We start from the raw sequence: 13936 nt of genomic DNA, 5'->3' as shown, positions 1-13936 counted from the left end.
AGACACAGGGACGAGCTGGGTTTTATCAGGGATTTCACACACATTCCTGCACAGGCAATCTCTTTGCCATGCACCGCGGGTGGGGGCAGCTCAGCCCCATCCCATAACCACCAGCTCCCTCCCTTTCCCCTCCTGCATGGGAAGCGCAGAGCCAGCCCTGGTTAAGTAGCTGCTGGCTGCAAAAGCATGTCTGGAATGCAGCTTTAACCCCTGCTGACCTTCCCTCGCATGCCTCCCGAGCCTCCTCCTAGCCACTAGCAGGGAGGATGTTGGATTAGAGCAGGGGGAGCCGCCCGTTAACCCCCTGGGACCCAGCAGAGGTAGGGCGAGTTGTGCTGGGAGATGCCCCACAGGTTCCTCTCGCCGCTCTGGCTTCTCTCCTGCTTCTGGAGCAAAGCGTGGCAGCTGTCAACCAGCACCTGGAAACGCGCCCTGACAGCTCAGGAAGGAAGCTCTTCGCTTTGTGGGAGGACAGAGCTCAGCACGAAGAGCCAGGAGACCAGAGGATGCGACAGCAGCCGCGTGTTTGCAGCAGAGGCAGCGCCCTTCTGCACGCACACACTGCACCCCAGCCAGGATCTGTCCCCGTTACCTCCAGGCTCTGTGATGTCCCTGGCTCTCGGTGGCACTTGGTGGCTCTAGCAAAGAGGGGGACCTTATTTCTGCTGTCTCCAGCTCTGCCCTCTCTGCAGCCAACACCACGGACTGCCCGGCTTCCCAGGGCGGCTCGGTGCAGTTAGGTGGAGAGCGCCCAGCCTGGGCTGGGGGCTGATGAGCCCCGGGTTATCTGATGTTTCCTCTGCCTCCCAAGCCTTAATTTTAGTTCTGCTTCATTTCCTTGCAGCTCGGCAGAGTAATGAACAATCAAATCCCTTTTGTAATTTATTTCTCCTGCTGTACAGTCTCGAGGAGGTGATGGCACTCGAAATTGCCTCTCCTGGAGGAAGGAAGGGGCCGGATCCCAACTCCCCTTACACCACAGCATCTCCCTGGACCTCGGCAGCCAGCTCCAGCTGCCCGGAGAGCAGCAGGTCTCAAATCCGTGTTTAGCCAGAGCTACAGCCTCGCTTCCTTGATGAGCCCATTAAGGTCGTGCTATTACAAGCAGCCACCAGATGAATCGTGTCAGATCGACGGCACAGGGACTGCAGCTCAGGCTCTGTGTTAATAGAGTTAATTTGCTCAGCAATCTTCAGCATCACTCCTGGGAAACATCTCACTCTGCTCGGCCACGGGTCCTGGGCCACTTTTACCTGGTTTTGCCTGCAGGGTGCTTGCACCCCAGGACTGGTGTACCCTGGATGTCCCCAAGGGATGAGCTCAGCTCCCTGCTGGCATCAGCTGGAGGCTGCTTGGGGCTGGGTGCGGGCACAAGGTGTGCGTGACACGAGGGGGAACTGCTCTGCGTCCCTGTCACACGGCCAAAAACAAAGCGTTGTGCAAATGGGAAGGGGAGCAGGGCCATAGCTCTCACAAGAGGCAGCACAGGCATTGTTTTCTCAGCCTTTTTCCTGCTTTTCTGTCTCCTTCTCACCGGAAGGAAAGACTCCTAACAAAGGATGCCTCCCAACTCCCCAAACGTCTCGCAAGCAGTCTCTGCCTTAGCATGCAACCACCAATATTTATCCACGTCACCTTCTCCAGCTGGGTGTGTGCTGGCTTCCCCCACGTCCAGTACAGATCAAACAGAAATTTTGGAAGAAGAAGGACCCGTGAGTACGAATGAGAAGCTGTGAAGCTGTTGATACAAAAGCTAAGGTCACCCTGGGGAATGCAACAGGGGGAAAAAAAATTTGCACTGCTGCATAGGCACTTTACCAGATGGAGATGGTCAAGAGGGCAGTGATCATTCAGAAAAGGCAGAAGATTTGAATAACTGTTCATGATCTGTCTCGGGAGAGAAGCTGAAATTTGTTCGTGGCTTTTGAGATGACAAAACAATTTCTGCATGTTAGGAGATGGCAGAACCAAGCGATTGCTGGGCAGCATCTCTTAGGATACTCCACTTATTATAAGAAAATATGTTGGAAACTTAGCCAAAGAGCCATCTAACTCACCTCTGTTAGCTTCTTCTGTTTTTAAATACATTGGGCCAGTTAAATTCTAGAAGGTTAATTCTGGCAGACTGGAAGAGGGCACAGAAAATGACCTGAAACCTGTAGGCTGATTTGCTGGCATCAAAGAAAAAGCTAACACGGGCTGCAGTTAATAAAGAATTAAGAGGCAGGAATATAATCAATGCCAGTCTACACGGTTCATGGAAATAGGTCTTGTCAGTCAAACACAATGTCATTTTTTGCCCACTAAACCAGTCATCTCATCAAAGTAAGCACGGAGATGGAACAGAAAACAGATTAAGAGTGACTAACTGACAGGTCTCGGGAGGAGCTGTCAGGAGGGAATCGCCGCTGGTGGACACGTTTCTGCCTAGGGTAATGGGGGAAGGAGTGAAGGGCCTGATCCAGCTCGGTGCTTTCATCAGGTCTGTGCAGATAATCGCTGCCTGGGTGCCTCAGCGGTGCTGGGAGAGGCAGAGGATGCTGCATAAAGGCCACGATGGATGCAGGATGCTGTAATGCAATCAGTTATAATTGTACTCTCCAGTACCCTGCATCTGCATCCTTACCCTTAGTTTTAAAAGGAAAAGAAGAAATGAGAAAATAATTGAGTAAATCTAGGTTTCCAGAATGTCTACTGCAAATTGGCCTTAAGGGGAGTTCTTTAACACCTTCCTGCAAGAAATAAACTGGTGGCAAGGTGCAGCAGGCGTGCTGGGAGCTGCACACATTGCCCCAGGGGCTGCCAGGGCTGAGCACAGCCCCAGGGTCACGTCGTAACCACCCCACGAGCCTTCCCCATCCCCAAATCTCCTTCTCCCCACCCTAATCCCTTGCCGTGTGTCAGCCTTTTTGGCTCAGCAGTCAGCCGAATGCTGAGAGCGGGGACGTGACCTCCTCTCCGACAAAGGGAAGGTGGCGAGCCCCAAGGAAAAACCATCCTGGGGAGGGAAAAGGGGTCCTGAGGCTGTTGGGGAGGGTGCGGAGCTGCTCCGTGCCTGCTCCTCTCCTGTTGCTCAGGTAACACTTCCGAGGCAGGTCCTCCAAGCAAATTTTTAGGTCAGTTATAATTGGGAAACCTCGCGTGGAGCTATAAAACATCGGTTAATATGCTGGAACTATCTAGTTAAATGCCAATTATAAAACCCCATAAGCTCCTCAACTCAAATATATTAATAACATAATTAAACATTTATTGCTTATGCAAATTAAAAGTTAAGTTAATCGGACATCAACGAAACCCCGGGAAGTGACCATTTAAGTAACTAATTTCTATTTAATTACGATTCCTTCCTATTATAAAGCCCCCATGCCATTATTTCTGGACTGCTCGGCAGTGTTTACTCGAGACTCAGCATTCCCACCCCGCTACCCATCGCTAATCCCAGACAGCTGCAGCATTCATCCCGCAGCCGGGGCCTCGCACAGCTGGCAGCAGCTGGGCTGGGTGCCCCCGTTCCCTGCTCCTTCTCCCACCTCCTCCTTCGTTAGGCTGCTGGGGAGGCACAGCCGGGATTAAATCTCCTCCGTCCTGGAGCGGAAAAGGGAAGGGAGATGCACCAGACCCATGGCAAGGCACCTGCTGGGGATGCCAATGATGTGTGTTATAGATCTGACAGGCAGAAGGGAAGGATTTAGCTCTTCCGAGCTCCTCCCCGAGCCTTGTCCCTGGTTCCCTCCACACTTTTGCCAAAATCACATCACTTTCTCCGCATCGCCGCTGGGCCAGGGCACTTTTTGCACAGTGGGGAGATCGCCGGCCTCGGAGGATGTGTTCCAGCTCCTCGGGTGGACAAAGCTGCGTGCCAGCAGCAAGCTCCTGTTCATTACTGTTGTAAAGCGGTAATTGAAAGGGCTGGGAGCTACAGCAGGACAGTGAAATGAGGCCGGGAGATGGGAAATGAAGCATTTCGTTCCTCGAGGGATGGAGATGTTTCCCCTGGCGAGCCGAGCCTGTGAGGCCAGGGCCATACGGATGGGCTCCCTCCCTCCAAGCGACAGGCAATCAGTTAAACCTGACAGGTGTGAAGTTGGCAATTTTCTTTTCAAAACTGTGAGATAAACAGGCTGGCAGGAGTTTGAGAGGAGCCGAGAGATAAGGGAGAAATAGAAACGTTTCAGGCACCTCTCTCCGTGGGGCTCGCGATGGATGGAGGAAAAAAGTCTGCCCCAGATGTAGATCGGGAGCTAGATTAGAAACAAGGCTTGGTGAACAGGCAGGAATGATCGAGAGGAAGCCCTTCCCCTCCCGGATTCTCAGAGGGTGATGCCCTTGGTCCCACAGGATTTGGTTTGTGTTCATTTCTAAGGATTTTGCAAGCACAAAATTCCTCCCCCCTGAGCCCCCCAGCAAGCCACAGGGCAGGGTTTTCTGCAAAGGGGCAGAAAGAGCATTCGATGCCTCTTTTGCACTCAGACCATTTTCCTCCCCAAATTCAGACCTTTCAGTCCCCCTGGGGCTGAAGCAACCTTTTCCATGCACATTTAAATCACGTACACATGCACAACGCGGTGCCCCTGCTTTGCTTGCGCAGCCACGCTTGGTTCTCTTCCTTCTGCGAGCTAGTATGTAAAATTTTAGGAGTGCAACACCCGTTGGTATTTTACAGGCTGATCCTTGTTCTGCAAACACTATATAAGAGGGAGCCTGCATCCAAACACGTCCGGGAAGGCTGTGAAATGCCTTGGTGGGAGGAGGAGTGAGCCAGCCCCCCCTTCGCCTTCTGCCAGGCACCACGGAGGGCATCTGAGGCTCAACAGCACTTCTCGGTGTCACAGGTCCCCCAGCTGGAATACATTTGCATAAAGCAATTTCCTCTAACAAATACGTTCGTACAAACCAAACTCAAGTTCGCAAATAATCTGAAAACATGGGGGGAAAAAAAATTAATCAGGCGTATTTGTTACTACAAGTAATTCACCCAGCTCTGTTCTGAAGCAGCGAGGTTCTCTCGGTTCGACTTTTCAGGCACCAGCTATAGGGGGCTCGGAGGGATGCGTGACCTCGAGAGCTCTGCCTTTACCTCTCACCCTGCAGGGAATTGGGAATCTGTGGACCTTGCAGCCACAGAAGTGGATCCCTGGGAGATCCACCTGGTTGTGAGCAGCGTGCAAGGCTTCAGTCCCAGCTGGAGGGGACATTCTCCGGTGCCGGTGCCCAGGGGTGTGGGACAGGTTGCCTGCTAATTCCCTGCTTACGTGGGGCTGTGTCTCACTCTCACTGCAAATCCTGCTCAGGCTACGTTAATCTGCGTGGGTGGCAATGAGCATCACTCTGTCCTAGTCAGGAAAGTTGGGTGTGCTTACACCACCCGGGAGCCTGGCTCTGTACCTCCAACGTGGATATTTCCCTCCTGCACCCTGTGCACAGCCAGCCCCAGGCAGGCACATCTCCTGCTGCTTGCTCGGAGCTCGCTGCTGGAGCAAACACGATCCCCTTGGTCATCCCCAGCCACCCCGACCTCGCTCCTCCACCACCTCCCTGCTGGCTGCTCTCTCTGATGTTGCTTTTGTGGCCAGCAGCGCTCGCCTGCAGAGCCGTGGCTTTGGGAAGAGATCCCAGCCACGCTGCCACCTTTCCTGCATGCATTTGCTGGCGTTCCTGCCCCAGCGTGCTTCTGGTTTGTTCCAGAGAAACACGAGACGTGGGGGTGCTCCAGGGGAGTCAGCTCCCGCCGCGCTCAGCGCTCTGCAACCTGAGCTGCCCAGGAGAGGCCCCCTGCCATGGGTTTTATCCATCATCGCTTCGCTGTAAGGCACGGCCTGGGAAATCAGCGCAGCATTTCCCTGGGGCTCATCCCAGCAGCACCACGGGCACAGGCAGCGCCTCCTTTTCTCCTTTTTACCATCCTCGACCCCCCAAAAAAACTACACCTCCAACTTCTGTCCTTCCTAGGAGGGGCTGGCAGAAGGGGAAAGCAAGGGCGGTGATTACAGGAGCGCACAGATCCAGCCTGGACAGTGGTCACAGCTCCCTTGGCCATGCTGCAGGCTGGTGACAAGTCTTCCTGGGTTTTAATCCTTCACATTTGGGGGCGATGCTCAAGGACAGGGCTCTGGGGAGCTGCTGCCAGGTGCACACAGAGCATCCATCCATCCATCCATCCATCCATCCATCCATCCATCCATCCGGCTGCTGTGCCTGCAGACAGGGAGCCCACGGGCTGCACCAAACCTCTCCTTGGTGCCTAACCCCAGCCCTTTCCTTTTATTTTTTTTACACTATAAACAGGGAAAAAAGAAAACAAAACAAAAAAAATCCCATCTTATTTATTTTGAATCTATTGCCCAAGAATTTCTCATAAGACCACCCACTCTACTGGCAAAAGCCATCGCTCCGTGTCCCCTTTCTGGGGTGCTGTTTTTAGGAGGCTCCCAAGATCTCCAGACTTGTTTCGGAGATCTCCTAAGTCTCCTCCTTCATCCACAAGGAATTCCCACTGCAAAGCGCTGCAGAGCACGGGAGCAGCCCCGGGGTGCTGGAAGCAGATCCCATTCCTGCCCCCGCCACCCCTGACAGCCACGAGCCACGGGATGCAGAAGGACGCAGCCAGAGGTGCGCAAAAAGAGGAGAGTGTTTCTTTTTTTAAAATTCTTTATTTATAAAAAAGTACATTTTTTTTTTCCACAGCTGAGCCACTATTGTTTTTTTTTTTTTGTACAAGTAAAAGGAAGGGTGATGCAACACCCTGCCCACACAAATTATAACCATGAAAATGTCCCCCTGGACCCCAAACAAACAAATCATTACAAAGGATGGAAAACAAAAAAACAAACAAACAAAAAAAAATCATAAAAGTCCATTACATTATTATTATTTTTATTTTTTATTTTTTACAAAAGCACTTACAACACAGATTAAAAAAAAAAAAAAAAAAAAGAAGTGGGGTTGGGGCTGTTTGTCTGTCTGCAGTCTTTATTCCACACTGACAATTACAGCAAGAAGAAGAAGAAAATGAGATAAAATCACCGGAGTTAAGGAATCACGTTTTAAAAAAATAATAAAATAAAAAAAGGCAAAAAGAAAAGCAAAAAGCAGATCCTCAGCGAGAACACCTCGGCCAGCACCGGGGTGTGCCAGCGAGGATCCTGCCTGTTGCCTTCACCCCAAGCACATTTTGTGGCTCTGGTGCTCTCCCCGCGGCACCGGGTGCCACTGCGAGCCCCCCACCCCCCTGCTTCTCCCCATCCTGGGACCCCCGACCCATTTCGGACCCCCTTGAGCTTCGTGCAGCCGCCGGCACGATGCCCTCACCCACCTCCCGGCCTCTCGGCCATGGGGGCTTTCCCTCTGAGCTTTGAGCCCGAAACTGCCCAAATCCATGCGTGCGTGCTTGTGTAGGGGAAAGGCAAACAGCAGAGGAGATCTGCAGCCCCCTTTCTAATTGCATTCCCTTCTCTAATTGCTCGAAGATCAATCTTTTGAGTCTCTCTCTCCCTCAACCCCTCGGTGATTTCTGCTGAACAGTTGTGTTTCTTTTTTATTTTTTTTTTTTGACTCAACACCAGGAAAATGGCTCCCTTTGTCCCTCGTGTCTTTGCAATCAATTTGGTGCTACCATTTCAGTTTGATTTTTTTTTTTTTACTAAAGAAATCTTCAGGTTTTATTTTTTTTTCTTGACTGAATGAAAACGATTTTACAACCGGGGAAAAAAAAAAAAAAAGTAATTAAATAAGGGAAAATAACATCACTGGGGCGAATTGCAATGAATAATCCTAGACGTAAGCCCCAGCAGGAAAACTGCTGGGGTGTCTGTACATCAACTATAGGATCGTTTGGGGTTGTGACACCAATGTGCCAGCTCCTGAGCCCACGGAGGGAAGGAGCTGGGGCTTGGCCCTTGTTCACCTGGGTGCCCGGGGGGCTCGGGGCAGCCCCTAGCTCCCTGCTCACCTCTCCTGCCTGGCTGGCTCCGGAGGTGCTCTCTGGGGACCCCTTTCCAAACCCAAAGCCGACTCAACTAACGAGCTGCAGCATAAATTGGGACATTTCCAGCAGCCCCTGGCACCTCAGCAAGGCAGGGCAGCGCCGTGCCCTCAGCAGGTGATGGGTGGGCGAGGACAGGGACGTGCCCAGAGGGGGTCCCACCCTCCTGCCTGCCCTCAGTTGTGCCCAGCAGGGTTTTACACCTCCACAGCACTTTTTGGTGGCAGGGGAGTGGAGGAGCAGGAGGCTTGGGCTTGGGTTTGGGTCAGCCGAGACCCTCCTGGGAAGCTGGGGGGCTCGTGGTGGGACCCCTGGTGCCCAGGGTATCACACCAGGGAATTTTGGCCATGCCCTACCTGCTATCTCCTCTTCTTCCTCCGAGCCCCCTGTTCTCCGGAGCCCCCAGATGGGCAATGGACAAGCCAAGGAGGTTATATCCCCAAAACGACACCTCAAAGTGAAGGTAATAACTATGGTGTCAGCAAACTGGGAGCAGTTTGGGGCTCTGAAATGCTGGGGAGGCGAATTTGCCTCCTGGAAGAATTGCTGCTGGACCCCACGGTGTGCAACAACCCCATATCATCTATTACAGAGGGATGGCAGAGATTTCATCCGCTGTGGGGGCTGCTTGGTTCTGGGGTGCTCCTGTGGGGTTGGAGGGACACGGGAAGGGCTGGCCGTGTTTTGGTAAGGGTCAGCTTTAGGGCTGAGGTGGCCACAGGGCTTCCTGCGGCACAGGGCTGCTCTGCCAGCAGCCAGGAAGCAGGAAAGCACCGAGGAAAGCACCAGAGGCTGCTTGGATCAGAGCTGACCTGGACTCATCTGCGTGGGTCTGGCTCTGCAGCAGGAAAACCGCTGGATGCTGGGGAACAAAACCCAGCGGGCAGGGCAGGAGGAGAAAGCAGCCCTGCTGGTGGTAGAGGGGCGTGATAACACAGCGCGGAGAACTGGGGGTTTCTTTTCAAACAAAAGATTTATTTATACATCCAATTAAAAAAAAACAAAACAAAAAAAATAAAATAAAAATTAAAAAAAAAAGAAGAAGAAGAAGAAGAAGAAGAGCGATAATCCCCAACCCAGTGAATCTGATTTGGATAAGGTCAGTGTCAGAGCGCCCGGGAGCCTGGAGTCCCATTTACCCACGGAGCAGAGATAGCAGCAGTCCGAGCCCCAAATCCCACCGCGGGGGCCCGGGGGAAGGAGGATGAGATCAGTAGCCCGGGCTCCCTCCCTCCTGCCCTATCTCCCGAGGCTTTGCTGATCAGAGGGAGAGGACATGGGAAAAGTGGCAACCAAAGCAGGCCAAGCAACGTACCCACGGGCTCGGGCTGCTGCTAGAGGGATTAAGCACCGCCCGCATGCTCTGACCGAAAGAAAGAGGAAAAAAAAATAATAAACAAAATCAAGTGTAAACACATGACAATTAAGTCTTAGTGGTATAATAAAAGCACGGGGCCTGTCCCCAGCCCCTGCAGTACGGTGGGCAGGGGGGGAGCGCTGCCCCCCGGGTGCAGCCCGGGGCTGGGGGCTGCGAGAAGGGGCCAGGGCAGCTTCGAGCCATCGCGGGGGGGAAAAAAAAATGTCAGCAATAAATACTCCTCGTCTTTCTGTTATAAAGAACGCTCCGACAAAGACGGAAAACGAACAGGCAGGAGGTGATGGATGGGAGGAGGAAAATGGCAGCTCCGCTCCCCTGCCCCACTATCAGTCCGCGCACCCGGGGCTGGTTTTGGGGCTTTCCTCCCCCTTCTCTCCTCATTTTCCTTTTCTCGAGTCATTCCAGCCTGGGAGCGGATCCCCCAAGCGTGCAGCGGGCGATGGGGACAGCGCCCAGGCCCCGCTGGGAGCAACGTGCTCAGGAAGAAAAGTCCTTCCAGCCGGCCCTGGCACCTCCGTTTCCTTCGCCACCAGCTCCTCTGGCCTCTGTCCTGCGGACAGCCCGGCCGGCCCCCTCCCCGGGTTAAAACAAAGCAGAAGACGACAACATACAAACAAATTCCAGTGTTTCAGGGGTGCCGAAGTGGGAGGAGGAACCTCGGGGAGGGACGCGGGGCCAAAGGGCCCCCTGAGCTATGAAGACACGAACAGAGTGTAATATACAGGCTGGGCACCAGTCGTTAAAGCAAAGAGGAACACCTACGCCACCGACCAATACAAACACCACAGAAGGGGACGAAAATTTTCCAGAGAAATTAAAAAGGCAAAAAACCAAAACCGAGAAAATAATTACCCGACCTCCCACCTCCCGTCCCCTCCCCGCCGCCCCCCCCCCAAAAAAAAACAAAACAAAAAAAAAACAAAAAACGATCCGTAAGCAAAGCTTTTCCCCCCCCCCACACACACACCCCCCGTGTCCCCCTCCCCAACCCGCTCGCCAGCGCCGGAGCCTCCGAAGTCCTTGGGGGGCGTGCGGGGGGCTTGGGGGCCCCGGGGGGGGCTCGGCGGCGCCTCGGGGGGAGCTGGCGGGCGCGTGGCTGCGTGCGGGCGCGTGGCTGGAGCCGGGAGGCGAGCTACACGTACCACTCCTTTTTGGAAATGAAGGAGCCGTCGTTCTGCGACACCATGTTCTCGGCGATGTCGAGCTGCTCGGGGTCGTACTGGAAGCCGAGTGTCCGCTCGTCGTAGGGCTCGGGGTGCGCCTCGCCCTCGTCCACCGTGAAGTAAGGCCGCTTGGCGTCCTCCTCGTACTTGTTGGGGCCGCCCAGCTTGCGCTCGCCGCCCGCGTCCTCGTCCTCGTCTTCGTAGGTGCTGCCTCCCAGGGGGCCCGGCTTCTTCTCGTCGTCCGAGTCGTCGGGGTACTGCAGGTTTTGGGCCATGGGGGGGTGATGCTGCGGGATGCCGGCCTTGCTGTAGCCGTTGCCGTAGACGTGCTTCTTTGTGCTGTAGTCACCCTTGAAGGTGTGACGCCGGCGCCGGAGTACCACAAAGAGCACCACGGCCACCACCAGGACCAGCGAGACGCCTCCCACTATGCCCCCGATCACGGGGGTGGGGATGTTCGGCTGCACCATGGATTTGCGATCATCGATTGGAGACGGGGTGTAGGGAAATTCTGGGTAGGAAAAGACAGATGGAAGGGGGAACAGTGTCAAACCATGCGGAAACGCGCCCTCCCTCCATGCTCTCATTGCCTTTTTTTTTCTTTTTTTTTTTTTGGGTGGGGTGGGTGGGAGGGGTGGGAAGATGAGGGTAAGGAACAGGGAAGGGAAAAAAGCAGGGAAAGGGGAGAAGGGTGCGTCAGAGCAGGGGTCGGGGCAGGAGCTCTGCCCCGGCGCGGGGATGCGGCCATGCCGTGCCAAGCTGCCCAAGCTGCATGCAGGAGCCCAGCAGGCTGGAAGCGGCGTTTCCCTCCCCACCCCTCCCTGTTCCTCCAGGCGTGCTCGGATCCCACACCCCCAGTGCCATCGGTCCGGGTGTTTTCCATTTCACGGGGAGCTTTCACGCGTCCCCACAGCCCTACGATGCTCCGGCACCAGGAGCAGGACCCCAAACCCACCCAGTGGCGGGCACCGAGTGGCTGTGGCGCTCCGTGTCCCCCTCCTCAGCACCCCAGCCCACCCTGACCCCATCCCCGAGGGCAGCAGCACCTCGTTGTCCCCCCACACACCCCACGGGCACACGGTGATGCTCGGGGTCGGGGCTGGCTGCCCGGCGGCGCAGGGACACCGACCTCCCCCCCTGCTGCTCCTGCAGCCGGCGCGGTGCCACGGCTCAAGCTAATCTTGTTCCAGCAGATACCCCGACCCCCCATAAACAAAAAATGCTAGAAAGAGTAGAAGAGATATGGGAAAGCGGCTCCCTGCTCTCTCACACACTTTGAGCCATGTTTTTTGGCACGGATAAAGTCTGACCCAGGACGTAAGTCACCCTCCCCAGCCCTCCCTTGGCACACTTGACAGCCCTTGGCCAAATTCTGCTCTTTTTCTCCCACTGCCCGTCGAGCAGCGGTGTCCGGGAGGCTTCAATCACCAAGTGGCTGTCTCTGTCCTTCACCTGCCTCCGAATTTCAGCAGCAGATGCCAGGTTAACACCCCCTGCCACCCCTAGGTATTGTTAAGGGGGGTCCCCAGGGCCCATCCTGCGTCATGCTGGTCATTTTGGGCTCTGCTGTGCCCAGACCCCCATCCATGTGGGCAGGGGGAGAAGAGAGGGACAGAAAGCCACGACAGCATGAGCAGACCACGGGACCAGCACCCAGCCACGAGCCCTTTTATTGCTGCTCAGGACCCTCCCAACCCTCCCTTTATACCCGGCAGGCACCGCAGGACCTCAGCACGTCCTCCACGAGAGCAGCCAGGACGGGCGATGGGCAGGGAGGGGTTGAAAGAAAGCGGATCCGGGGCTGGATCTGCTTTTTGTCCCCTCGTCACGGGCCTGTGGGAGTCTGCTGCTGGCAGCCAAGTTTCTGCAGGAGGGCAGGAAACCCTGAGCAAGGCAGAGCAGTGCAGGGAGCTGCCCTGCAGCACAAGGCAGCCCAGCCACGAAAGGAGAGGGGAGAAAAGAGTTTGCTTCCTCTCCGCAGAGGCAGTTCCAGGAGCAGCTGCACGTTTTGGACACGGGCTCTGAATCCGAGCAATCGCCGGCCTGATCTTTTTGGCACGAGCGTTTTGCTCGTGCCTGGGAGCTGTTTCACCCCTGCCTTTCCCGAGACATCGTCCCAGCCGCGGCACCGTGGTTTCTGCAGCGCTGCCTCGCCTCGAGCGAAGCCTCACGAGCCTGAAAGCAGGCGCCGAGCAGCACAGTGGGCAGGACGGGCTGGGGGGCAGGCAGATGGAAGGCTCCCTGCTGCAGCCAGAACCAGGAGAAAGATGCTGCGCAGGCAGGAGTCAGCATCTCCTTCCAAAGACAGCCCTCGGAGCAGGAGCGAGGGCATGCATTTCAGCACGGGGAGCTGAGGCTGGGCTCTGGGAAGCCAAAACCACATGTTGCTTCACCAGAAGGCTTGTCAGAGCCAGCTGCTGAATGCAAAGCCTCTCTGCCGAGCCAGCAAGAAATGTCACGTCCATCCCCTGCTAGTCCTGGCTGCCGAGGGCTCCGCTTCAACCACACGAGCATCCGCGCAGCATCCAGCCCTGCCCGTGCCAGCTCCCGTGCTGCCCAGACCCCAAAGTTCCCATGACGAGCCTCCTTATCAGCCCAGGTTGGAGGCACGAAAGGCAAGGGCGAACGTTTTCCTCCCTCTCCCGTGTGTATTTATTTTCTCCTGCCCTTTGTGCTGCCCGCCCCTGAGATAACGCTCGCCTACGGGCCACCCCCGTGCCAAGGCCACCGCCGCGGCCACGGCAGCCAGCGCGCCGCTCCCGGGCTTTTCACACCTTCTTCTGCTGAATTTATTTTCTGCTCAGCTCCCGTCCACGTCCTCCTCGCCGTGGCCCACTTCCCATGCCGGAGAAACCAAAACCGAACCGTGGGAAGAGAGGGATTGGGCAAGTGGGAAGCCCGCAGCCCAAATCTCCCACCTTCCTCCCCAAACCGCGCTCCGAGCCTGCGGGACCGAGGGGCTCAGGGGGCGCAGAAGGGGAGCGTGGCCAAGTCTGGGGCGTGGGGGGGGCGGTCAGAAATGGGTAAAAAAAAGAGGAAAGAGGGATCCAGGGCGGGCCAAGGCGTGCCACCACCGCTGGATGGCGGTGCAGACCACCGCTGCCTCCCAGCGCCCCTCTCCGTGGCCTCTGGGCACCCCCCCTGCAGGGTTGGGAGAGGGACCCTTGGGTGCCCCTGCCCTGCCACAAGGACACCGAGGACACCGCCAGGCTCCTTGGTGGCTCGGGATGGAGCAGGTTTTGGGCACGCAGCCCCACAAAGGGGAGGCAGGGTGCTGCCCACCCACTTTTCGGGCGCGGGGCGTCAAGGAGGGGGAACTGTGGGAACAGGATCCCCCCCCCCTTTTTGTGTCCGAGGGGTGCGTGAAATTTTTTTTTGGAGAGCGGTGCGGTGCCTGAGCGCGCTGGGGGC

At 55.8% G+C, this 13936-nt stretch overlaps 1 protein-coding gene across 3 annotated transcripts in view; it reads right to left on the bottom strand.

The window, feature by feature from the left end:
* NECTIN1 (nectin cell adhesion molecule 1) overlaps positions 1-13936 on the bottom strand; it is a 79525-nt gene that overhangs the window by 19517 nt on the left and 46072 nt on the right. The window contains exon 6 of one of the 3 annotated variants that reach the window (XM_068659471.1): positions 7525-11036. The exons of the other annotated variants lie outside the window; for them this stretch is intronic. Coding sequence (XP_068515572.1) covers positions 10495-11036 — 542 coding nt within the window. The 3' untranslated portion in view covers positions 7525-10494. Of the gene's footprint in view, positions 1-7524; positions 11037-13936 lie in introns of those variants that run through there. 3 annotated transcript variants of the gene reach the window in all.

Source organism: Anas acuta, chromosome 23 (assembly GCF_963932015.1).
Source record: "Anas acuta chromosome 23, bAnaAcu1.1, whole genome shotgun sequence".
Lineage (NCBI taxonomy): Eukaryota > Metazoa > Chordata > Aves > Anseriformes > Anatidae > Anas > Anas acuta.
Note: the sequence above shows the minus strand (reverse complement) of the source record. Positions and strands in the feature narration are given on the sequence as shown.